At 39.8% G+C, this 26,488-nt stretch overlaps 1 protein-coding gene across 2 annotated transcripts; it reads left to right on the forward strand.

Moving 5' to 3' along the window:
* The first annotated feature begins 1,466 nt into the window (after positions 1-1,466).
* Positions 1,467-26,488, forward strand: LOC117421183 (max dimerization protein 4-like). 2 transcript variants are annotated; one of them, XM_034035248.3, is made up of 6 exons: positions 1,467-1,837; positions 2,383-2,482; positions 4,882-4,911; positions 16,479-16,593; positions 22,587-22,746; positions 23,641-26,488. In XM_034035248.3, the coding sequence occupies exons 1-6, from the start codon at positions 1,774-1,776 to the stop codon at positions 23,787-23,789; spliced, it is 618 nt and encodes a 205-aa protein (XP_033891139.1). In that variant the 5' UTR covers positions 1,467-1,773; the 3' UTR covers positions 23,790-26,488. The 2 variants fall into 2 exon arrangements, with proteins under 2 accessions (XP_033891139.1, XP_058890448.1); XM_059034465.1 differs by lacking the exon at positions 4,882-4,911.

A 26,488-nucleotide genomic window follows, 5' to 3' on the forward strand; every position in this document is an offset into this window, starting at 1 on the left:
AGTTCCTGAGAAGCACAGAGCGCTCTCAATAGACAGAATCGCCAGAAGCCAGCTTCACCCACAACAGAGAGGAAATCCACTCAATCGAAATCACGCACCTGTACAGGTGAAAAGTATGGACATGAAAGATTCTGTGTTTGGTTTTTTATCATCTGTGGTTCACTTTGAACTGCTAAACAAAAAAGAAATATTGGTATGTATGCACAGTGGTTTAGGGATAATATATAATACTGTAAAAAATCTATTCAAGATCATTATTTTCTTTTACTTTCAATTTTTATTTGTGCATTTCTTTGTCACACCCCCTATGACCCTAGAAGTCCCCACAGGGGTACGTGTACTACCCTTTTGAAACGGGTGCAGGCATTCTTTGGGGAAGGTTTTTTTTTTCTGCAAGGAGTACTGCAGATAAACAGAGAAACTTCCCTTTTCTGAGAATTTCAACATGCTCTTTTCTTGGTGCGAGTGACTGACGGCATATATTACCTAAATGTAGTTTTTCTTAAGTTTGAGACTGAGGAATACTAGAAGTGAGAAGTCAAAGGAATTTGAATGACGTCTCTCACAAATCATGGTCTTAATTTATAGGCAGTTACCGGTATTGCAATTAAGTGCGGATGGGCACCACTAAAGTGCCACCTACATCTCGTTATCCACAAACCAGTTGTGTATGGCTTCAAGCACGTAGCCTGCACCCCCTTCCAAAACTAGATACACACTATTTTGCAATTGAGATTACCGCGGTATTATCATGCACAGTAAAGTAAAATAAATGCAAATATGTCTTTTTTCATCTCGATATGATTTCTGTATAGCTATAAACAATACAAACAGTTTCGTTTCCATTGCCACAATAATAATAATAATAATACAAAGTAATAGTAAGATGCTAAACTAACACACGATTGTAAAAGCTGCACTTCCCGTTTCCTGTAAGTAAGTTGTTTACGGACTACTATGAGAAGGGTGCAGTTTTACAAACAACTGCCTTGGTGGTGACACGAGTCACGCAACAGGTTTTGTTTCCCAGACTTATGTTACAAATAGAGACGTGAAATGATGTGTTAGGGGTTATCGTCAAATTAAGAAAAAAACAAAAAGAGAACGTATGCTACAACACGAATTTACACACAACGTGTAAGACTTTAGATGTATGTCAGACCGTTTAGTAATGTGGGTATTTTTTTTTTTTGTAAATGCTGTTAGATTGACAAAATATTTATAGTTGACGTTTTGTAATTATTTGATCACTTCACCTCGATTCCTAACCGCTCATCTGGCTTTTTCCCCGCAGCAACGTCAAGTTCAAGTTTCATTGCGAACGTAAGACCACACCCACCTGTTGCCGTCTATCCAATAGGTGGCTACGGGATAACTTTCTGGCCAATAGGTGACTGTGGGGCCGGGTCACACGTGCTGTTGCTAGGGTTCGGCTTCTAAATTGTTACTATCACTGTCCAGCCTCTCAGAGGGCAGATATCAATGTATCAACATTCTATCAACATTCTACTGTAACCCTAGCAGCAGGCGTTTGCGATTGGCCAGAACAGGCATTAAAGATCAGCCCTTCTGCCACAGTTCACGATTGGATTGGGTCTTCACAGTTATCAATCTTTAGGTGGATTTTAGTTGAGGTGCAGTTGATATGGACTTGGAAGTTCCCTAGATTCTGAACTGTGCAGCTAGAATTGATCTCACCGATTTTTTATTTTTATTTTTATAAAAGGATTGCAAAGTGTATACATATATATTTTTTAATAATACGACATCGACATGGAACTGAATTCTCTTCTAATTCTTCTCGAGGCTGCTGAATATTTGGAAAGAAGAGACAGAGGTGATTTATATATATATATATATATATATATATATATATATATATATATATATAGTTATTGTATTGTTATTTGAATTCTTGCAATTCATATTGCACTACACAACACGAGTACATTCATATCAATGCAACGAGTGCATGCTTTGCATTATGCAGCTTATTTTATTTGATGTACTGAAATCAAAACAGAACGGTGTATAATTATAATATAATAACAATAACTTGAATGTATAATTGACAGTACTTTTAATTCTCATTGTGTACTTTCAACCCATAATAATAATCCATGCAACGAGATTCATGTTTTGCCTTTTAGAAAACATTTGAAAGTGATTGCATTATGAATGAGATTTAAAAAAAAAAAAAAAAAAAAAAGGATCCTACAGTATTTCTCAGTGCATGTTAACGCATGCCTGGTGTGTTAGTATATCAACCGTATAGTTACCTGGTTTGTAATTGCACCAGTGATATTTTCGTGTATTTTGTGTACAGTTGCATTAAATTATAATATGCTCTAAAATTAACACTGACTCTGTTTACTTTGTTAGAAGCAGAACATGGTTATGCATCCGTTTTACCGTACAATAGCGACTTTTCCAGAAAGAGAACGAAAGCTTCAACAATTTCAAGAAAAACGCAGAACAATAGGTAAATATAAGCTGCCATTCGTGACAGAAACGTGTTGTGTTTACTCTGGTTGTTAGTTCATCTGTCGGTCGATGTACTGACGCCATTTTCCCTGCTTTGGGCTTGGCTGCTTCTATTTTGATGTCGCATAAACACTGCCACGCGTACAACAGTAACTTTGCTGTTCACATTGCACCACTCTTTCACTCCTCTGTTTTGCTTCCGACTTTCTATTTCGATATTCGAACATGCATTTATTTCAGTTTATTAAATTTTGTGCTGTAAAAAAAAACCTGTGTGTATTACAAACTAAACAATAACAGTAAAAATGCATTATGTATTTATTTTTTAAAATAATATATAATGTACATAAATACCGGTATATATTATGGACAAGATTTGTTTCTTGCAGTACTGGTAATTATCTTACCCGAATTAAAGTGCTCGATATATGTATGACATTGATATTGTTCTCAACAACTAGTATTTTCATGTAGCAAGCAGTGTATCTGTATCATATTTGTATCGGCTTGTGTTTAGTGCTGAATCCTGCTTTTCTGGGGTCTTGGTACCTGTGATCATATAATTAGTTCAGTGTAGTGTGTTCTCACGCAGACACTGTGCAATGTGTTGGCTGGCCAGGCAATGCCCAGAGTGCTGCCTACGTGCAAGAAGTCTTAAAGAGACAGTCACATGATTATGTAACTTCAGTCAAGTATGGCAAAACCAGTTTGATATATTTGAAACACTCCCTCTTTGGTCTGCCACATAACAATTCTTTTTCATGTTTATCCATGATATAGAAAATATCTGGAGGAGGAAAATGTACAGATGTGATTCTATATTAAACATGCTAGGAAAGATAACGTGGTACATTGTATATAGTATATCGAAGACAACTAGAACACACAGAATGTACTGTATACCAGGCAAGAGAACAAAGTATACTGGACATTTACAACTGCAGTTCCCTGAAGTATTTGCATCATGGTTTGCCAGTGTTGCACCCATGAATTGTCAAACTTAAATTTCATCAGCCAACAAAGGGTGTGTTGTGTCTTTCCCCTGTGGAAACACTTGCAGAAATGATCTGCAGATAGTGAGGCATGACTTTTTTTTTTTTTTTACATCAGATAATAGCTAACAGTGTGTGGGATGATGGGATGGTGTGTTAGCATGTCCTGTAAGCAGGTCGTAAAACCGGAACTATAATAAAGATTATAAGTTATATAAAACTTTTTATATAACTGCAATGCATTAGTGTGTTGATAAGAATGATGTAGGCCTACTTGTTATTGAGTTATCTATTTTTATTGAGAAAGCCAAAAGCAAAACAAAACAGAAAAATAACAACTCGGTAGGTGAAAAACAACTTGATAGTCTTACGAAAAGAAGAACCGATGATGTAAAATTTTGTACAGTTACAGATTCAGGTTCAGCTTGGTCCATTAACAGAGTGCTACCCAGGGTGTGGGGGCAATTCGTGCAATTCTAAAAATCAATTCCCAATCCCTTTTCATCAATTCCAACACATCATTGACATCAATGAGCAGTATTCTGTTAAAATGAGCTTCTCACAGTGGCAGCACGTTACGCAAATTGAATAGGAAGTCACTGTAGTCAATTAAAATGAAAGCCGTTCATGAATCCCAAATACTAAGTCTCTAAAATCGCAATTCCAGTTCCTCCAAAGGAATTGGAATAGGGAATTGATTTTAAAAAGGAATTGGAAATGGAACTGGAATTGACGCCAACCCTGGTGCTAACCAGAGATTTTCAATCAATTCTCCACCTTTTAGTGCTAGTAGTGTTATCGCTGGCCATCCCTTTGTCCTGCCAAAGGTTTTCTGCTGCTTTGCCTGCTTTTCTATATTTCGATTTCGAACATGCAGATATTTCGAAGCCAACAGAAGAAGGCTGCTCTGCTGCTGATTCTCGGAAGCTAAATTACATGTGCTGTGACTCAATTGACATCGATAATCGGGGCATCATTTGAGCTGAGGTTACACTATAGATATGCATATGTTTTATTTATTATACATTGGGAATAAACAGATTCAGCATCCCACTTTCAGTTTTACAGTTAGTAGTGGTCCCTTTTTAAAATGTTTTCTGTGGTGGTGTGTAATGAACGTTAAAAGCAAGACGAGCAGGGTCAAACGTATAGTAAGGTGCAGGGGAAATGCATGGTAAACATTTACAAGGGGCAGTGTAAGCAGAGATTGCACACCCACAAACCAGTACACGCGGTATCGGGCACAGCTCAGTTTGGCTGGGTTTAGTTTCTGGCATTGACTAACTAACTGGGATTCAACTACCATTTACTCAGATTACAGACTCTCCTATATTCCTCTGGGATACAATGGTTGTAAAGTGTAGACATTTTTTTTATTTTTATTTTTATTTTTTTCTCCCCACAGGTCATCACATAATGAGCTTGAAAAACACAGGTAAGTGTGACAGCTGAAAACAAAAACAAAAAACCCATTTAATATTTTTAAAGCCGAACAAACAGGGTGTTGCTCTGTGTTTGAAGAACATTGCCACTGAGGCTACTTACTGTACCTTGTATAGTTTGTGAACCCATGCACAGAAAGAGATAGTGTTCAGTCTGCCAGTCCATTTGTGGTAGTTGTACTTATGATCTTTGCTACTCCACATGTCCCCCCACAACAACTTTGTTCATCATACAAAATAAAAATAAAAATAGCATGCTTGTGCCTGCTGCTGGTGTATGTAGAGCCTTTTATTTATTTGATTTGATTCTGAGGGGGAAAAAAAGCTTTGTGAAGCAATTGTGAATCACGTGTCCGGCCAATCTGCTAAGTTTGTAGGTCAGATGACTTATCTCTAGCGAGAACATGTAAGGGCATATCCTTGAAACTGAAGTGAGCTGTCACACAAAAACCACCCACACATGTTTGTATTCCTGTATTTGTGAGGACTTCTCATTGACTGTAATTAATTACTATTTCTAACTCATTAAACAAAACTCCACACAGGATGAAAGTCAACAACAAACTAAATATTTGGGCACTTTTATTTTATTTATTTATTTTTTTAAAGGCATATTTAGTTCTTAAAAAAGTGTTTTACAAAGTGGGGGACATCCCCACAACGTCGTTTTTTCAGGAGTTACTATCTTTGTAAGGACATTTTCTCAAATTTTGTCCGCACATTTATAGTAATACCTGCCCACACGCACACACACGCACGCACACCCACACACAGATGTGTGTCTGATCACTTTTCTCTAGTAAGCTTCCACCCTGAAGTTAAACTGCATGTGACTTTATTCAAGGAAGCTTAGGCAGTGCCGTGGAAACAGCGTAAGCTGTTACAGGTGTACGTAGTAAAAATAAATAAATTCACTACTGCATAAGGTGGCAGATAATTGTTTCAGATGAATTGTGACTGTCATCCAAATCTAATTTCTTTAAGGAATACTTCATTTTTGCAGCCGGCTCCTGCAGTTTGCTAGTTTTCATGTATTACTGTGACTCATGATAGGACCCCTTTCTTTTCATACAGTAGGTTTGTTTCTAAATTGGCTGTGCTGGCATCCATTTGAATCTGAGTATTTCACTACAATAGGCTTGATTGCATTTTGAGAATAAAGCAGACATAATCAAAAGGAACAGTTAGATATTATAAAAGGGGGCTGCTTGTTTTAGTTGAGTCCTGACAGGCTGTAAGGCTCATCTTTGGTCTACCTAGACTACAAAGCTGCAGTTGGATGTTTCCCATTCTCAGTATCCACTATTCTAGTAACTACAGCCTTTTTAGAACACACACAGCTCTTCTGTACAGGACGCTTCCCAGCTACCTCTTTATATAGAGGAATTTGTGTGTCGTTTTACTGCCCATTGTTTTACATTTTTATCAGTACCATGCCTTCGATTTACCCGATTTGATTGATAGCCAGCCCTACAGTAAATCCCTCCTACTATGAAACTGTAACAATGCAGCCCATGAGCAAAGGGTTCTTCACGCTGAAGTCATGTGTGTACAGAGCATTACTCGTCTCTGGCAAACTTTACTCGAGCAGGGGCCTAAACATAGCTGCTCTGGACTGCAGAGACAATTTGATTGTGACGTCAAAACTAGAAGGAATCTTTGGCAGTGGGTTACATGGATATAGATAGTAGTCATTATGTCGCCAACAAAACCTTTGGGCAGATCTTAGAATGTATGCTATGAACCTGCAGTGGAAACCTACAGTATCATGCTAACCCTTCCTCATTCCCAAACTAACTCTTAATCAGTAGACCAAGAACCCCAAGTGTTTGTTGGAATAATACAGAGTTGGAATAATATGCATACTTTTATTTTATTTATGTATTCATTTATTTTGCTTTGCTGCATTTCTAAAGAGTTCAGGATTGTAATTTGAAGGGAATAACGGGGGACAGACAAAACAGCAACGAGAGGCAAATAAACAGCAGTTTAAAAACATCTCCTGCTGTTGCTGTAGCTCTCATAAAATAAATATAAACCCCAAATGTTTGTTTTCTCCAACAAAAATGTTGATCAGGTGCCAGAAAAATAAGTAGACAAATGTTTTGACAAAGTGTCTGTTTCAGTGGTTTCGAAAGACGCCTTGCCCAGGTCTTCTGCAGGTCTTTCATTGGTTACCTGCTGGGTAAGACCAACCCAGCCATGGAAAGTAAACCTTAAAGTAAAGTTTATAGAATATTTGACACAGGGATGGTGTCAGGCTCTTCTACAATTACTACTGTATCACATTTCAAACTTAGGAAAAAGCAAGTAGATTTCTACATGCTTTGGCTTTCCCTTATAAAAGATGCCCATAGTAAAGTATCAAAACGAACCGTGAAAGTGTGGTAAAGCATAGGTAAGCATTGTAAATAATAGCAAGGTATGGTAAAACTTATTAATAAACAGGGCAAACTATGGTAAATGCACGTTATAAACCTGGGAAAAGCATGTTAAAACTACAAAAATACTGTGGGAAACATTTAAAAGGGTCTCCCCAGTGGGGGGTGGGGGGAATGGTTGCAGCATCGCATGCAACTTTCCTTTTTTATGCTCTGCAGCACTCTGTATGTGTTTAAAAATAACAAGACTTTTGGTTTTGAGACAGAGTGCTGTGCTGTCACGTTCACCAGTGTGGTCTGGAGACCACATCTTTATCCGGAGACCCTGATTGGTGACACAGCAAGAATAAAAAAAAAAAAAAAAAAAAATATGAACAAGTGCAGGCATGTGCGAGAGCTGCTTCCAGGAAACCTCTTTGCTTATTATTGTGTCCTATTCAAATTGCTTCACAGGGGTGTAGCATATGTGTGTACTCTGTCAATGGCTACATATTTCTGTGTCTTACTATCCATTTAAAACCACTGAGTAACAACCAGTAGTGTTTAGATTTTTCATTTTCTGTTTGAATCATTTGTGTCTTTATTTATTTATTTATTTATTTATTTATTTATTTATTTAATAACAAATGTTTCATTGCATTTAATATAAGTATAGTGACACACAAATCAATACACGATCAAAGCATTTTAATTGTTAAGGGTTTTCATGTTTTTCAAACAATTTCTATCTAAGGATATGTTTTGCATCAAGACAGCAGATGTGTTTTTTTTTTCAAGTAGTTATTTGAGCACAACAGGCAATAAAATATGGGAAACTAAATTGCCATGAACTGGACAACAGTTGCGTTATAAGTACAACCTTTGGTTTGGGTCACTTTTGCATGTGGGTATCTTATTGATGGGATCTTTTTATTTTATTTTTGTTGTATTTTATATTTTACTTTAAAAAAAAAAAAAAAAAATATATATATATATATATATATATATATATATATATAGATATAGATATATATATGTGTGTGTGTGTGTGTGTGTGTGTGTGTGTGTGTATTTAGCAAACTTTTCACTGTGTTAAAAGGTAAGTATGTGTTTTGTTTTATATAGTGTAGTCAGTGATGTGGCTATCTTACCCCACTCACTGGCATGCAGGATTGCAAGGCTGTCAGGATTGTGTGCACAGTGAAATTCATGTTCCCCAACACGCTCCACAAACACTGAGGAGTAAATTGTTTCCAGTAGTGGGTGAGTCAGCGCTGTCAAGGCCTGCACGCAGTGACTCGTACACTTCCGGAGGTACACCTCGCATATTCACATCAGCTGTGTTTCATTAACCACCTGATTGGAGGGTGAGGATAGGCTCTTTATTACAGAATGGTTTAAAACAGATACGTCAAACTGAAGAAGTCGTTGTTTTTGTAACACTGGTACAGTCGCTGGTTTGTTGCATACCTCTATTTTATTTATTTGTCTATTTAATTTGCTTGCTTTGCTCTCCCCACCCAAAAAACAATACAAGAAAGCAAAATTTAAAGATGTGTTTTTGACAGGGCACTGTGCATCATAGATGTGGCTGAGTTCATTCAATTCAGAAAACCTTTGTGAAGTGTTTACTCCTGGTCACGCAATGGAGGGTTACTCCTGCTATTGCTGTTCTTTTTCTCCTAACATGAAATTGCTTCCATTCCATGACCTGACGCGCAGTCTTCACTGTACCCTTAGACCTGACTGTAAAGTCGACCCTGACAGGAATTAGTATGGACTGGATTTTATTACCGGGCCAAACCAGTTCCTGCAGCATTCGCTACTGTACAGAGGGACCTTGCAGATATTTGTCCTTGCTTTAGTCTCAGCTGCGTGAAATCTGCCATGAAAGATTCCTGCAGAGTTTACATGGAAACAAAGCAACAAAACACTGAGGTGCTGTATCCTGTCTACTGTAGGGGAGCTTGACAAAAGCATCCAGGCATGGTATGTGTGTGTGCGTGTATATCCAGGAATGCTGTGTGTGTGTGTGTGTGTGTGTGTGTATACATCCAGGCATGCTTTTGTTCCTACAGTAGACAGGATACAGCACCTCAGTGTTTTGTTGCTTTGTTTCCATGTAATCTCTGCAAGAATCTCGTCTCTCTCTCTCTCTCTCTCTCTCTCTCTCTCTCTCTCTCTCTCTCTCTCTCTCTCTCTCTCTCTCTCTCTCTCTCTCTCTCTCTCTCTCTCTCTCTCTCTCTCTCTCTCTCTCTCTCTCTCTCTCTCTCTCTCTCTCTCATTTTCAGATATGCTTGTAGGTGGGTTTCATGTCATCCTGAAAGTGCTACTGCTTTTTGTTTCATATAAGTTTCTGGTTTTAAATTCATAATTTGAAATGGTTTTGTTTGTATATGGTACCTTGTTAAAATTGCAGAAATTGGGACATGTGTGAATGCTAGTCCAGTGACAGGCTGGATAGGGGATGTGATTGACATTCTTAATGCTCTCTCAGATTACCTTTGTGGAACATCATCCTCCCACGTAAATGAGTGTTTCCTGGTTGTAGCCTATGTATTTTGCAAATTTCTTTAAAGGAATTGCATACATTACTACTAAGTAAGGTGTGTTGTTTTTTGATAATAGCCTAAATATTTTAGTAATATTTCGAGTACTCGCCCCATAGTATGTATTAAGCAGTACATTTGGTGGCCAGTTAAACATGACTTGATTCATATGTGTGAGAAGGTAAATGTGTGTTAAAACGGAGGTCCTCTAGTGGTCAAATGTTTTTACAAGGTACCGGTATTACGCTTTCGCAAAGCTTGTCGCAACCACCAGTCCCTTTGCAAGTGTCCAAGAATGAGAGTGAGGCATTTCAATATACAATATATTCAATATACTTTTGAATATGATGTAAATGAATATAAATTAAGCACAGTGGTCTCTCGACAATCTGAACCAATTGAGCACAGACCCTATTCAGATTACTGAATACTGATTGGCTTTGTACTGAAAATGCCTTGTTTTGCGCTTGGTCTATGTTTTGATATATCCAGTGAAGTCAAAAATCAATAATATACTTTTGAATGAAAAATACAGAGACCACACACTCGTCACAAAATGATGATCTTAAAAGTTTGGCTTCTACAGCTGCTATTGGAATCTATTTCATTGGGGTAGTATGGTTTGAATTATACGTCACGTTTACTTTATTAAGAGAAAATGAAATCATTGTAACGGACTGGAAAGCAATGGCTAGCTGCAGGCACAGAGTTGTATTGTTTTTATGAGAGTGCAGCTCTAAAACTAGCCAGCAGTGGTTGTTTTTGCAGATATTCTCTGTGTGGGAGGTTTCACTTTCGGTTCCTCCCTGTGTGCTGCTCACAGACAGCCTGTTCAAGTTCATGTATATCGAGAAACAAAACAAGGAACAAGAAAGAGTGCCCAGAAAGCAAGGCTTTGTAAAAGAAAGACCTCCGTGCAGACCAAGGCTCCCGTGGTTCATCTGCTTCTGAAGCTTTGCCATCTACAGCACGTTGTAAACCCGAGCACTTCCCCAGTCTTCTTTAGGGCTATAATTCATGCACTTGACTGCTTCATTGATGAAGGTGTCCTAATGAAGGGTTTTGTCAAAGGGCAAGTGTAAATCTGATGTTCTCATTTGGAAGGCATGCATCTTTTCATAGAAGGACATTTGAGACCCGTGCCATGGGCACAGTAATTTTAAATTCACCTTTCATAATATTGAAAGAGGTTTCGTGTTTCTTTACATTTCTACCTACACCTGCATTTTGAGGTCTTAAAAGCTAGTACTGGTCTATCACAGCTAATCTAATAAACAGCATCAACCCTTCAAATCTGTCATAATATGACATTTCAGACCGGTAGACCCTGTCATTTTATTATCACCTGCTCATTAAGTAACAATGTCTCCTGGCTGAAAGTGGCAGGTCCCACATAAAGGCAGGATAATAGTCAGAAAACCATTCAATATCCGATGCAAAGAGACAACCTGCCAAGTGGAAATGTGTTGTGCAAGTTATTCTGGGGGCAATGAAAGGTAGCTAAAACAGCGGGTGAGACTGTGGAAGCTGAGTTCTAATAGAAGTCTTTAAAGCAACAGCCAGGGATACTCCGGCCTGCAAATGTTACTAAAAAAAAAAAAAAAAAAAAATCAATGGATTCTTGTTATGATTATTATTTATTAGGAATGTTACTGTGAGTGTTTGTTTTAATAAATCCATCTACCCCCCTGCCCCCTTTATAAACAAGACATGGCACCTGTGTTTAATGAAAAAATGTAAATAAACAAACCAAAGCACCAATTTAGTGAAACCCGTTTTCATTGCAAAGTTTCTCATATCAGCAGTAAAAATGGTAACGTTATTAGTCAAATGGCGTCGCTCTGTCTTTGGTGGGTTTCAGAAAAACACCAAACAAACCGGCTCTTCCTGTAACATGTTACATGCCGAACCCTGCTATAAAAATACAGAGCATCTGTTTTTGGATGACATCATTTCCTCAGTAATTGCTGTGTGTGTGTGTTTTTTTAAATGATGCACTACACAGGCTTGTTTTGTAAACTGCAATCTTGCGAACTGTCAGCTTTGAAAACAAAGAGGGCCCGCCCTGGAAGCAGAAAGCCTTTACGTTTATCATTGGCTATATTGCCTTTTAGAAAAGTGCCAAAAATGTCTGGTTCATTGTGAACATTTGAAAATGTTGTCAATGTGGTGACATTCCACCAAAGTAACTGTGTCTGGGCTACCATTGCTCCCTAGGACAGAACCATTGCCACTTCAAAGTGTTGCAGTACCCAGGGTGGCCAAAGGTGTCCCTTCCACTCCTGCTCTTTATTCCAGCCCTGTTCTGAATTGTTTTATTGAACCAACTAAACCTCCATCCAGACCCTGAAGTAGTTCATTATATAAATGTACCTGTTAAACCTGGAGTGATCTTAAAACGGCTTTGTGAATAGGACCCCATATTTCCAAAAGGCGAGTCGGAACTGTAGATGAATGTTCTCTGAAACTTATTACTGTACTGTTCCACTTGAATTATTATTTGTTTTTGTATTATTATTATTATTCTCCTGGAGCTTGCTTTTATTTTTCAAATGATACAGTACAGTTATGGATTCATGGTTAAAAATGTAATTCCAGGAGCAGATTAAAAGCATTATGTATGAGTGATTTCTGAGCCCAGAGAAGATCAAGAGCTTTGGTGCATGTTTCCAGCCCTCCAGAGTTTTGATTTTCATTTCTGCTTTCTTTTTGGGATTGCTGTCACTTCATTATTTTCCATTGAGGTGCTGAACTGAAAGAATTTGGCTCTTTCTGTGTTTCTGTGCCAGCATTTCCTTATGTGTCCAGAAGTGCCGGTGGAAATAGTAAAAAAAAAGTTGTATGTATTTAAGAAAGGGCCAGCGTCTCGTGTGACACTGACCATTTTGAAAATCCTGCCAAGCTCCGTCCCTACTGCTGCTGAGTCCAAGCCTGTTTGAATCACTTCTTTTATAACAGCAAGAATGATTCTTTGTTTTTTAATTTGATTATTTATTTATTTATTTATTTATTTATTTTTTTTTTTTTACTGCTTCCCCTGGCCTGCGACCGACTCATTCATGTAGCTTGTGAAGCAAACAGGTCCAGACAAGCACCAGCCTTGCTTATTAAAAACCATGTTAACATATTTCAATTCAGTTTAAACATTTTCAAACGTACATATTTGGGGGCTAGTTTTATCAGTCTTTAGGCCAAAACGCAATTTGTACTGAAGGAAAATATAACTAAATGTTGCAAAACTAGTAAAATGCAATTCACAGGGGTCATTTATTATTTATTTCTTAGCAGACGCCCTTATCCAGGGCGACTTACAATTGTTACAAGATATCACATTATTTTTACATACAATTAGATTATTTTTTACACATTACTTTTACATACAATTACCCATTTATACAGCTGGGTTTTTTACTGGAGCAATCTAGGTAAAGTACCTTGCTCAAGGGTACAACAGCAGTGTCCCCCACCTGGGATTGAACCCACAACCCTCTGGTCAAGAGTCCAGAGCCCTAACCACTACTCCACACTGCTGCCCTTTAATACTTTAGAGAGGAAACAAAGTTGTTTGTTAAACAGTTACATTTTTCTGTAACAAAGTCATGCAAATTGCATTTTGGTGTAAAGACCTTCAAGAAATCTGTCCTTTGATCTTGATGTTTTTGGGAGGAGGTTGGGCTTGGCAGAGGGTGAGTTATAGGATTTTGTAAGTTGAATAGCAGCACCCTTCTTTGAATTGATACCTATAAAACAATATGTTTGTGTACTTGTAAAATCGGTTGACTGAATCTCCTTTCCTTGCTCGCTAATGGCTTTGTGAATACAGCAGCATCATTTTATTGCACAGTGTGCAGCAGAAGCAAAATATGATTAATGGGAGAAATGAATAGCGAGTGCTCCAGCTTTATGTAACAGCTAAGCGTGTCTCCCCATGCTGAGTGGAGAGATTGGTTCGCAGAGCTATCCGGGCTGGTATCAGAGCCAAGGCTTCAGTGACAAGCTGGAGATGAGAGCTACCCGACAGTGAAGGGACAGTAACGATAACCCAGTCACGGAGGAGAGGAACTGGAGCTTAGCTCATAGTGACAGCAGCACATTGTGTTCCATTGCATGCTTTTAGAACAGGCTGCGAATGCACAAGCCTGGACCTAGAATTTGTTTAATGTATTTGTAAGGTGGCCATATGACTCCATGTTCACCGGGATAATGTGGGAGAGTTCAGGTTGTTTTTATTTTACCTTACATCGCAGTGCATTCTTGTACCTTTTTTTACCTGTTTCTTTTCTTTAAGATAAGCAGGGCTACACTTACTAGAATGCATTGTGATGCGAGTTAAAAATCTCGAACTGTCCCAGTCAATATTATTAAATACACAGGGTGACCATATGACTCTAAAGTAAAATAGCATCTGTTTTTACTGTACTATAGTAAAGGCAGTAAAAAGCATTACCGGTATAATGCACCTTTACCCACAGAGTTTAACTGACTCAATCTAGACCATTGTGGATCTAATTACCAACCCTATTTTCATCATTTATTATAGGACTCTTTGTGTACCTAGGTAATAATGCTAGTCAATGAATGCTAGTCTCTTCAATATATCTATACCCTACATAAGAGTTTAAGTGGGTGTAGCTACTGTATTTATAATCCAGCTATACCAGATGGTAGTACTGCTGCACAAGCCTGCATTTTAATAGCAGCTCAGCAGTTTGAGCCCTGGGTAGACAGGCACTCCTGAGGTGCAGCTGGCCTAGAGAGTGGATGTGTAGTCCAGCCAATCCCCATGGCTGTGGCAAACACAGCGGTTACAGCCTGAATATATGGGTTGCCATTTGAATTCCAGGAGAGAGGGCCAGAATGGCCAATTAACTAATAGTGGCTTGAATAGTTTGCAAAGCTAACAATCCTACAGCTGGCTCGTTGTTGTGACAACAAATGTGGTTTGTACATCATCTCTTGTTTTTATTATTATATTGCAATCACTGTGGCAACAGGGAAACATGTTTGGAAATATATTCTATAATATAATATATTGACCTTTAATGACCTGACCTGATATATTTGTCCTGGAGTCAACCAGTTGTAGAACTGGGCCGAAGCACCCACCTCCCCAGAAATGGCACATTTCAACTGAGTCCCGTTTGAAAAATGATGACTTAAGGGACTTTAGAGATGCATCACCTTTGACAGGCCCCCTGGGACATATTTTCAAAGATTCTCTGGTAATTTTTAAAGCAGAAAAACAACTGGATAGTGTAATTGAATTAAAGTTAAGTAAAGAGTGGCATGCATGTTTTGAAAATACACCCAAATGAAATTCAGGAAAACAAGTTTAATTTAATTGATCAATGCAGACTATTTGTTGTGCACACCATAATAGTTTCTAGCACTCTGTTGCAGAAGAAACCTTCTGTCTGGGAAAACATGGTGGTGCACATTGTATAGCACACTCATCTTTAACAACTCGTTAATCAGACTTAAAGAAAACCAAATGTTTTGGTACTAACTTCAGTAACTTGTGCTGCTGTTGCTGCATGCCCTCCCCCCTCCAACTGTTGGGATGCTGACATCAAATCCACTTCCTTGGAACATCCATTTGGCTAGGTTTCAAGAAGTGTACTAACACAAGCATTACCCTTTTGTACAATTACATAATATAGTACAAAGCACAATGTTCCCTGGTCGTGCTTTGCCCAGTTATACAACACTCCTCTATTTATATGGATCATTAAACCGGAGAAACACTTATGTGAAAATGAGGCTCAGCGAGTAGGAGGTTCCTGGTAACCATGTGCTGTGTTGTGGATCTTTGTAATAAATAGCAGACAATTCCATGTGAATACAGAGCCTTAAGTACAGGTGTGAAAAAAAGAAAATGGTGTGATTTTTTGTTTTTGTTTTTGTTTTTGTTTTAATATTATAAGTGTATTGTCTAGTAAGAAATAAACCAAACTATCATACTGTTGGAAGCCATAGTTAAGAGGCTGTGCTATTTGTGTTCCGTGCTAGTGGAATGGCATTAAGGGTCAAATGGGAGCAAGACCATATCGCATTAGGTTCCCCAAATTCAGAAAGCTTAGCATTATTGCATTGTGTTTTTTACACAAATGCTTGTCCAGTAAACCTAAGCAAGGCTAATTGAAAGAGATTAAGGCAAAACGTTTGCCTTAATTTGAGTGAGGGGCAAGAAAAGCTGGCACAGAGCTTGTGGAGGTTTTTTGTTGCTTGTAGTAGCCAATTCCTTGATTTTTAGGGGGACATCATAATAGATCTTAGGTTCTGTTCAGTGATTTCTCTATTTTTCTGTCCTCCCACACCACCCTTCTCATGGTATGCCTCCTTGGGGTAAAAGCACAGTAAATGCCGCACACTGAATCTGGTGTCTTCCGTACATTGTACAGTATATTCAATCAGCCCAAAACAACCAATTTTTCTTTTTTCTTTTTCACTGATTTCAGTATGGCCCTGTCTGTACAACCAAACAGACACCCTAAAGCTGTTGCATGGGCAGGTTTTTAAGAAAGGAGGTGATCACTGTGCTTTTGTCCTTCATTGCTGAGCCTCAGTGGCTCGGTCTCCAGTCCCTCCCTGCCTGCCTCACTCTGGTGTTGAGAAGCTGTACCGAGTGCTTCTGCATTTTCTCTGTTGCAGACGTGCCAAACTGCGGCTTTATCTTGAGCAGCTGAAACAGCTGGTGCCCCTGGGGCCGGACAGCACCAGACATACCACTCTGAGCCTACTGAAACGAGCCAGGATGCACATCAAGGTAAATGAAGACTCCACAAACTGCTCATTGACTGACGGGGCGGGGTGGTGTGGCATGGGGGTATCACCTCATCAAATAAACATGCTGGTTCTTAGTCCTGAAGGGCTATTCCTACTTTTATTACATTGGATAAGACCTCAATATCAGACTGCTGGCAAGCCCAAAGCTGTTTAATAATAAAACTTCTGTGTATTTGACCCTGAAACTATACAAGTGGAGCTTCCATTAGTATGATATTGATGACTTGTCAGTTAAACATATGATAAAACTGCAATAGACGAATGGACAAAATAACCTTTATGGGCCCTACAGAACTATAACAGTTCAAAAAAAGTCATTTTGAGTGCTATTTTGGATTTTCGATTGGAGAAACTGGAGGAAAAATACAAAGAAGACATTTTGTCCAAATGTTTAAAATGGCCGTTAAAATATTAATCAAATAATATAAAACCCTTGACAATGAAAACTAAACAAGGAGTCTAATAATAAATTACATTATCTACCCACCTTTACTGTTCCTTCTCGTGTACATACTTGCTTTCTGTGTTGAGGATGTACAGTGGTGGAAGCACAAGGCATAAAGTAAATAATGTGCTTTTCTTTCTATAATCTGTATGATTGTAAACATGGAAATTCGGCATCCTGGGCTCTCCGAAGCATATTAATAAGCATGTCAATCCAGGGTAAACTGGTAAATGCATAGTGCAACCATGGGGAAATACATTGGTAAAACTGCAAAAATACCTTTTCTAAGGGTCTCCCCAGTACTAGCATGTTATAGACTAGTGTGGTTTCTACTTGCGGTGCTCGGTTCATTTCAAACCAGTACCTTGCAGAAGCCAGGATACTAATTACTTGGTTCAATTCAATATGTAAAGACCATTTTGGAACAAGGCTAGGCAATGCATAATTCAATAATGTGTAAAAAATAATGTAATTGTATGTAAAAATAATGTGATATCTTGTAACAACTGTAAGTCACCCTGGATAAGGGCATCTGCTAAGAAATAAAAAAAAATAGTAATAAAATAAAAAAAATAAAAAAAAATTCAATAGAGTGGATTGAGTGGTGCCTGATTACCGCTATTACAAAAGCTTGGGGGAATAAGTATAAAAATGAACAGCTTCTGTCTGGTTCCCTTGCTGTTTTTACATAAAAAACTAAAAAAAAGAGTGTGACATTATTACAGTTGGGCTCTGCACACTTTTCACAGCCCACATAACTTTTAATATTATTAGTCCACAACCTTGGTCTACAGAACACTGCTGCCCAAACCTAGCCTCATAAGAACAGAAAAAATACCATAGTAAAAGCATAGCAAAGTGTAATAAAGCATGGGTAAGCATTGTAAAGCACAGAGGTATGGTGAAGCATTTTACAAAAACATGGCAAACTGTTAAATGCATAAATGCATAGTATAACCATGGGAAAGGGTCAATGCTTGAACCAATGTTCCAATGTTGTGAATCTGCCTGGCCTTGCTAAAAACGTAGGCAACTGATTCAGACCAGGTTAACACCAGCTGATGGTTGCTGGAATGTGTGACCAGGATTGCCAGCATTTTCCAAAGCATTCTGACAGATTCATGAAGGGTTCGGGACCAGAAGGCGCGGATCATTCCCAGAAGAAAAGATTAGCACCTACTTTTTGGAACTGTGCACTCGGCTTTAACTGCCTCGAAGGATTAAATTGTATCTAAATCATATGCGATGCGATTTCCAATCCTCAGAACTTCAGTTCAAAGGTTGGGTTTAAAAAAAAAAGAGAGTTTACTTTGTCTTTTATTTATTTCATTATTAAAGCCATTCTAGTGCCCAAATAATATTACCGCGATATGGCAAAGACTCTCTTAATGTTGTAAAATTACAGTTTTATCTGGTGTTTAATATTATTTTTTCAACAAAAAGGATGAATGTGCAACCTGTTGGTAATGGAACATGATATGGTATAGTGTATGATGCAAGGGGCTCTTTATCAGCAAGGCTCTGCTGTAGAAGCGAAACCCCACAAAGGTTCAAAACGTCAGACATATTCTTGAATAACCTCCAAGACGGCCTAATCAGTCTGCAGCAGGCCCTACATGTTGGATTCAAGAACTTTCCCACTTAGGCTGATTGCGTAACATGATACTAAAATGACAGTCAGAAAAACAGAATAAGTGGTCGTTTAGTTTACAACATTTCTGCAAGCCTGGTACAGACCGATGATAAAACAGATCAGCACCTGGAAGTTAAATAGAGTAACCGTGTTAACCCTTTGTGTAAACTGTTTGACAGGTTTCAGGGTCTATCCTAATACATTGTTTAAAAGGCCTGTACAAGTATGTTCATCACTTACCCAAAATACATTTTGGGTACTAAAACTGTAAAACTCTACAACAAGATATTTATTATAAGTTTGTTTTTAGTTTTTTTAGGTTTTTTTTTTTTATATTGTTTAAACTTTTACCTGACGTTAAACACAGTTGCATTCCCACAGAAATGCATTGCTATTTTACAAGGTCTCCTAAGAGATGAACAACTACAATCTGAGCCCCTTGTTGGGTTAATTCCCTTTCAAGTATGAAATGTAACCATTACCGAATGGGTATTTACCTCCTAAAGACCTGAAACCTGAATAAGATTAACAAAGCTGCTCCCCCGAGCCTGTGATGCATTCATGCCTGCCCCGAGGGTATAAAGGACTGCGTGCACAGATAAGTACTTGTTACTTTCTCTGCTATAGATTTTCATATTTTATTGTGCTTACACAGATGATGTGATATTAAAAATAATCGCTGTATTTGTAATTGCACACAGTTGTGCACTACAGCCTGTTTGTTACATCCCGCTGCGGCTTTGTGCCCCGCATGAAGCCAGCGCCTTGAGTCACTCCTTCCCAGGGATCAAGCAACGTAAGTCGGCTGACTTTGTGCTCTCCCCTATCCCCCCCCCCCCCCCCCCCAGGCTGTAATAACTCTGGCTGGAGTTATTTTCTTCTTGTTTTGGCTTTGGCCAAAATTATGATATGGTTTGCATAATTAAAGTAATTGTTATTGCTGTATTTCGTTGAGAAATATTTTTTCTCAGTATGTTTTTCTGTTTTCACAGAGATGAAGTGCAGGCCTGTTTGCAGCGTGTGCTGAGGCACAAGTGCAGTGAGAGCTGCTGGGTTCAGAAGCGCTGCACAGGACCAAGAGGCTGTTTCGGTTGTGGTTGCTTGCAATCCTTCCCACAGCATCTTGATGCCATTTTGGTGACAGCCTTTGCATCACCATAAACCAAGGGCTATTAGTTCATTTTAACAAGCAGGCTTCCCTCCGTCTCGTGAGTACTGACTGAGTGGTTTTGCCAGTAGCTTGCACATTTGGGCATCCCTGTACATTGCTAGCTGCGGTAAGTGTGAATTGGGTGAGCCGTATCGTACTGGTAGCGAGGTCACCAACCCACGCCGTTCCCGAGCCAGTACCATAGGTTCCGACCCGGTACCATACCATACGAACCTAGTGGTACAGTCACCAAACCGGTACTGAACTGATCTGGTACTGTACCGACTCAGTGCTACAGTCACTGAACCAAACTGGTACCGTCCTGGTTCCGACCAGTACCATACCAACCTGGTGCTAAAAGTCCCCGAACTGACCTGGTACCGATCGTGCTTAAATCCCTGGTTCGGTACCAAGCCGGTCTTGTTCGGGTGTTAAACAGCCCAGTTGGTGTCTTTGAGTAGACTGAGACAGCACCTGTACACAAAGCGCTTTACAGAGGTAGGCTGTGAACTGTGCATTATATGCAGAGTCACTTACAATAGGACATTGATTTAACATCTCATCTGCAGGATGGAGCACAAAGAGGTTAAGAGAGTTGCTCAGGGTCACACAGTGAGTCAGTCAGTGGCAGAGGTGGGATTTGAACCGGTGATCTTCTGGTTACAAGCCCTGGACTTTAATCACTGGACCACACTGCCTCCCTATATTGTTGCTGTACACTGCATTGCTACTTGCATAATGCCTGGGTTTTATCCCTGTAACACATGCAAGGCCCGTCTGCCTGTTGAGGACAAGCACGACAGATGTCTAAAGGACTCGTTTAGCCTGTGCTGGGGCACTGTCTGGAATGGCGTAAGGTTTGTGAAACTGCCCTTGACAGAGTCTCCACATAAATGTTTTGGAGCTGCAGGCAGTTTACCTGGTCTTACAGAACTTCTTTTAGGAGGTTTGAGGGAGACATGTGCATTGTCCATATGGACAACACAACAGTGGTGGTGTACATAAACCACCAGGGCGGCCTCAGGTCTCCCAGTCTCCATCGCGTGGCCTGCAAGTTTGTGCTCTGGGCACCGAGAACCTCCTCTCACTGCCTGGGGTGACAAACTGGGCGGCGGACCTCCTCTCAAGGGAGTTCCTTGAGAATGGAGGCTTCACCCGGGGTGGTGAGCCTCATTTGGGAGAGATTTGGGAGAGCAGAGATAGATCTCGTTGCCTCCCAGGAATCGACCCACTGTCCCCCTTGGCCCACCGCTCGCCATGCTCACTGTGTCTGAAGAAAAGTAGGCAGGACCGGGCCAAGGTGCTCTTAGTAGCCCCTTATTGGCCTAGGAGGCTCTGATGCAGCTCCTGAGCGGCCCGCCATGGAAACTTCCCAAGTGCGGCGACCTGCTCAGTCAGGCACGGGGGATGTTCTGGCACCGCGACCAATAGAACCTGCAGCTCTGGGTCTGGCTCCTGAACGGCTGCATTTGAGCTGTCTGGGTCTGTCCAATAGGGATATTTTCACCCTGCAAAATGCCAGAGCAGCGTCCACATGTTCCCACTGCTGATTCAGATGTGGTGTCTGCCTCGTGGGTTCGACCCCATGACCAGTCCCATGGCAGTTATACTGCAATTTTTGCAGGACCTGTTTGATGAAGGGAAAACCCAAAATTGTAAAGGTCTATCTGGCAGCTATTTCAGCTTAACATGTTAAAATTGATTTGGTCTCCCCAGGAGCTCACTTGAAAGGAGCTTGCTGGCTTCGCCTGCCTATGAAAGACATTGTTCCTTGCTGGAGACTTAACGTGATGCTTGATTCACTCATGAAGCTTCCATTTGAGCCCTTGCATTTAGCTGAGCTGAAACTTTATCGCTCAAAGTGGATTTCTTTCTTGCAGTCACCACCGCAAAGTGGGTGAGTGAGATGCAGGCATTCTCAATCGCAAAAGCAGAGGACCATTACAGTTTTCAAGTCAAGACTAAAAACGCACTTTTATAAAACGGCTTTCTTATCTTAATGGGTTTTAATGTAACTTTTAAAGTTGCTGCTTTTGTATGTGTATACTGTTATTTAAATGGTCTAACTTGGCAGTTGTATGTGTGACATGCTATACAAATTTTTTCTGCTATGTACTGTACAGTGCTTTGCGATACTTTTGTATAAAAAAGCACTATGTAAATGCAATCAATATATATAATATATGAGCGAGTCAACTTTCCCCTTCCAGAAAAGCTCACTGCCCATTCCACCAAGGGTATAGCAACTTTGTGGGCTTTATTCCAGGGTACATCAGTCAAGGCCATTTGCAGTGTAGCGGTGTGGGCTACTCCCCATACCTTGACTAGGTTCTACAGACTAAATTATCCTCAAAACCCTGGCTTTGGAACTAGAGCGTTAAGGGCGGCTTCCCAGTCGATCCTCACAACACAGGCATAGAGGTGAGGTTCTTTCTCAATTTTCTAGCCCAAGCTCCTTGTTACTGGGGTTCCGAATGGTAACGCACAGGGCAGCCTCGGCTTAGGCGGGCATGACTGCGTCACAGGCTCGGGAGAGCAGCTTTGATACATCTTATTCAGGTTTCGGGTCTTTAGGAGGTAAATACCCATTCGGTAATGGACCAGGGTTTTGATAATAACCTAACGTTTTCTACAAATTCCTTGCAGTTAAGATTTATTCATACATGGGACACTTCTGCTTTGCAGCATGCTGGCCCTCATGAATCAATGACATCTATTTTGTATTTATTTTTTTGTCCCCCACAGAAATTGGAAGAGCAGGACCGGAAGGCTTTAAACGTAAAAGAGCAGCTTCAGCGAGAACACCGCTACCTCAAGCGCAGACTGGAGCAGCTCTCAGTGCAGGGCCTGGAGAGAATCCGCACGGACAGCATGGGATCAATCATCTCCACCGACTCCGAGCAGGGTAATGACACCTTCTTCACTGTTTAAATACACAAGGGCAGAAGGAAATGAACTATCGAGAGGAGGCCACTAGACTATCAGTGCTCATCTGGTTCCATGCAGCTGGTTGATCTCAAGTCGGGTCTTAAAGGATCCCAGTGATTCAAAATTAACAACATGGCCAGGTAACCCATTCCATTCTCTCACCGCTCTCTGTGTAAAGACAAGTCTCCAACCCTCTATCCTAAGACTCTCTTCACTTATTTTCCATGTGTATATGCATAGCCTTGCTGTTCCTTAAAAACCTTGCTGGTCAGATGTTATTTTTGATTACAGAATTTTGCTCTGAGCTTTATAGTATATTACAAATTGCTAAAATAATGAAAGTCATCATTTTTGTTTTCATTTATTTTAAGCCAGTGCAGTTGTTCTTAGTACCTGGATGCAAAATCTCTCTTTACTCTAAACCATGTTTGAGTGCATGGCAAAAGTGATCCATGTCAGGGGAACAGGACAAGAATTATTTATTTTTTGGGGGGAATATATCAGATAATCGTCAGCAGTATTTTTATTAGATGAAGTTGTGTAGAGGGTCAGACGGTCACTCCAGTGCAGACTTGAAGCACGCTTTTGGTGTGGAAATTTATGGGAAACTCACACCACTGCTTGTGAAATCACCCCTGGACTGTAGATAATAATAATTCCATTGCTGAAATGAGTAACAAAAATGTACATTTAATTAACAAGTAGGCTACTTCAACAACACCACCTTGGATTTTGACCCTGTCAGACATGCATATTAAAATAGTGACATTCCCTATTTCACCTTGTCTTGACCAAAATCGACTTATGTCCCAGAGGGCTTTCGAAAATGTCAGACAGTAAAAAAGTGTTGTGTTTGTTCTTGTTTTTGTAGAGGTGGATATTGAGGGGATGGAGTTTACGCCAGGGGAGATGGACAGCTTAGGCAGCGTCAGTGATGGTGATGACCACTACAGTGTCCAGAGCAGCTCGAGCGATGGCAGCTACATACATTCCTGCAGGTTACAAGCCAGGCCCTCTTAGTGCGGCTGGACCAAACTCGCCAGCAAAACCACCTGAAAACTGAGGGCACTTCTACAGCAACACCGCAAACAGCAACAACAACAAAATAATATTCTAGGTGTCAACTGCCACTCTTCTAGGAAACCAACCCGCAGATACCCTAAAAAGTGATGTTCTCCTTCCCACAGTCCTCTCTGCATTGTGACCACAGAATCAGGTAGCAGAGCAATTTAGGGTTTTAGCGGCGAGAGTTGTGGTGTGGTGTACAGTTTTGACTTGGTATTCAGAACCCTTTAATAATAATAATAATAATAATAATAATAATAATAATAATATTAAATGTGCCTTGATAGTCTATTCCAGAAATTGCATTACAAAATAAAAAAAACATTTTCATGATTGTCGAAGGCTGTAACAACAAAAACCTTGTAACTACTGTAGAAGCACAAAAAAGGCAGCACCAGCATTTAGGGCATTTTCCAGCACTTGGGAATCACCCTGGATGTCATGGCTTCTCTATCCCTGGTTATCCAGAGATTACTCCAAAGGTTGATGTCCTGTGCTGTAAAAAACAAAACAAACACCCGCTGTGATATATCCTGGTGGGGGAATACTGTCCTGGCAGTTTTTTGCAATCGCCCACGTTCTGCAGAATGCATCTTCTATGTATTCCACTCAGCTGGGATCTTGTTCATATTGCAACTGTAGAGCTTGCGCTTAGGTCGTGTTTTTATTGTTCACAGCAGTCGACATTGAAAATGTGTGTGTGTGTGTCTCTCTCTCCCTCTCCCTCTCCCAGAAGTGCAATATTAGGGTTCTGTGGAAGCATAACGCATTTATACCCCCTCCGTCCGAAAGAAAGAAGGACACAAATGGAAAAATAATGTCCCTCTAATGATTACCACTTGCTTTGGTCATGAAAAACACTCAATCGTAACATCTAATGTATAGAATAGTACTAAAAAGCAGTGTTACTGACATTTCTTTGGGGGGGGGGGGGGGGCAAGAGAGAATCAAGCTCAAAACTGTACAGAGAAAAATCCCAGCTCTAATGATTAGCCTTTGTTATGATTATTTCATTGTTATCTTGCATTTCAGTGGGTGTAGTTGTACCAGCAGTTTATATGGCTTTGTGAGGTTCATTCATGCGGATTTGAGCAAGGCAGGAGAATCTGGGCCTTTCCAAGATGGGCATAGGTGCTTTTGTGTTTAGTTTTTTTCTAATTGGCTTTCCTACATACACAGAAACTGCATTTTAACATTTAGGCTAAAAGCATTTGCTTAAACAGTATTTGCATAGTTTTAACTCACATTCTCTTTGCAGCATCTGGATATTACATATATGTTTAGCATTACAGTATAGGCATATGGTCATTCTTTTTTCATGGGGGGCTGGAGGGGGGGGGGGGGGAGTGTGTGCTCTCATTTGCACACCATATTCAGTATTCACAGGGGAGCATTTTAATTACAATTAGCAATACTATGACTACTGCTACTACTACTAAACTCTGTTTTTGTGCAATCGCAGCTTGGTTCAGTCATTAGAGCACAGCCTATGATGAAGTTCACAATGGAACGGTCTTGAGAAAGGTCTAAAAAAAAAAAAGAAGAAAAATTACATAATAAAAAAAAAAAATGCTATGAAACACTTTAGAGAAGGTTTTTTTTTGTTTTTTTTGCAAGTGTAGTCTGTTTCCTGTAAGAAATTTTGTATTCTATTTTCCTAAATGTTCTCAAAAAATCTGGCTTGTATGGGGGAGGGTGTGGATGATAAGACCCAGAACCAGAGTCTCAGGGACTCTGCCATTGCTATATTTTGCTTTGGTGACTGTTAATGGAAGCCCTCCTTTTTGTTCAATAAGGCAGCTACACTCTGTTATAATGAACAGGCTTTACCAAGACCAGAGGTTGTAGCAGGCTTCTGACCTAGTGAGATGTGGGTTTATTTTGTATTATTTTTTAAATTCTATTCTTCTGTATGTCAAATGAGGCTGTGACCCTTTTTTTGTTTTCAGCCTTAAGGCTTGATGCTACAGGGAACTTTCTGTACATATTTTCAACATAGAAGGAATAAAAACATTTAAAATATCCTCCCTGTACAACTTCAGTCTTGAAGACATGAAGAAAAAAACTATAGCAGCTTGAAAAGGTGCAGTAAAAGTGAAATGGCAGAGGAAAAAAGACAAAACCAAAAACAGGCTTTTAGACTGCAGTTCACTGTAGGTGTAGATTACAGCAGTGTAATTAATAACTTCTCACTGCAGTTAAAAATGAATTGACTTCACATGTGAGCCATGGGAATTCAGTGGCTTTTTCAAGAGGCCCTACACTGGCCAGTAAATAGCTGGTCGGGCTCTGTCTTGAATCGCTGTACGCTCTGCAGTGAATCTTCTTGCAGTATGATTGCTCCAGTCTTCAGGCTGCAGGTGTTTGACAGGGTACTTTCTGGTGACACCTGGCTGTAGAACAGAGTTTAGCTGCCTTCCCATCTGCGCTGTGGCCCGAGGGTGCCCTGATTGGTGGCATCGTCATGGCAGCTTGAAGTCCTTGTTTGCATTGTTGCCTACCACTAGAATGACTTGCAAACAAGGAAAATCCTACACTTGTTGTTTTTGTTTTGTTAAGTTACAAATCTTTTTACGATCCTTGTTTGTTTTAACGGGGAGGGCAGGGGAAAAAAAACATAACAAGAAAAAGCAACGGCAGCTAACCCCCCCCCC

The sequence above is a fragment of the Acipenser ruthenus genome, chromosome 1, assembly GCF_902713425.1.
Source record: "Acipenser ruthenus chromosome 1, fAciRut3.2 maternal haplotype, whole genome shotgun sequence".
NCBI lineage: Eukaryota > Metazoa > Chordata > Actinopteri > Acipenseriformes > Acipenseridae > Acipenser > Acipenser ruthenus.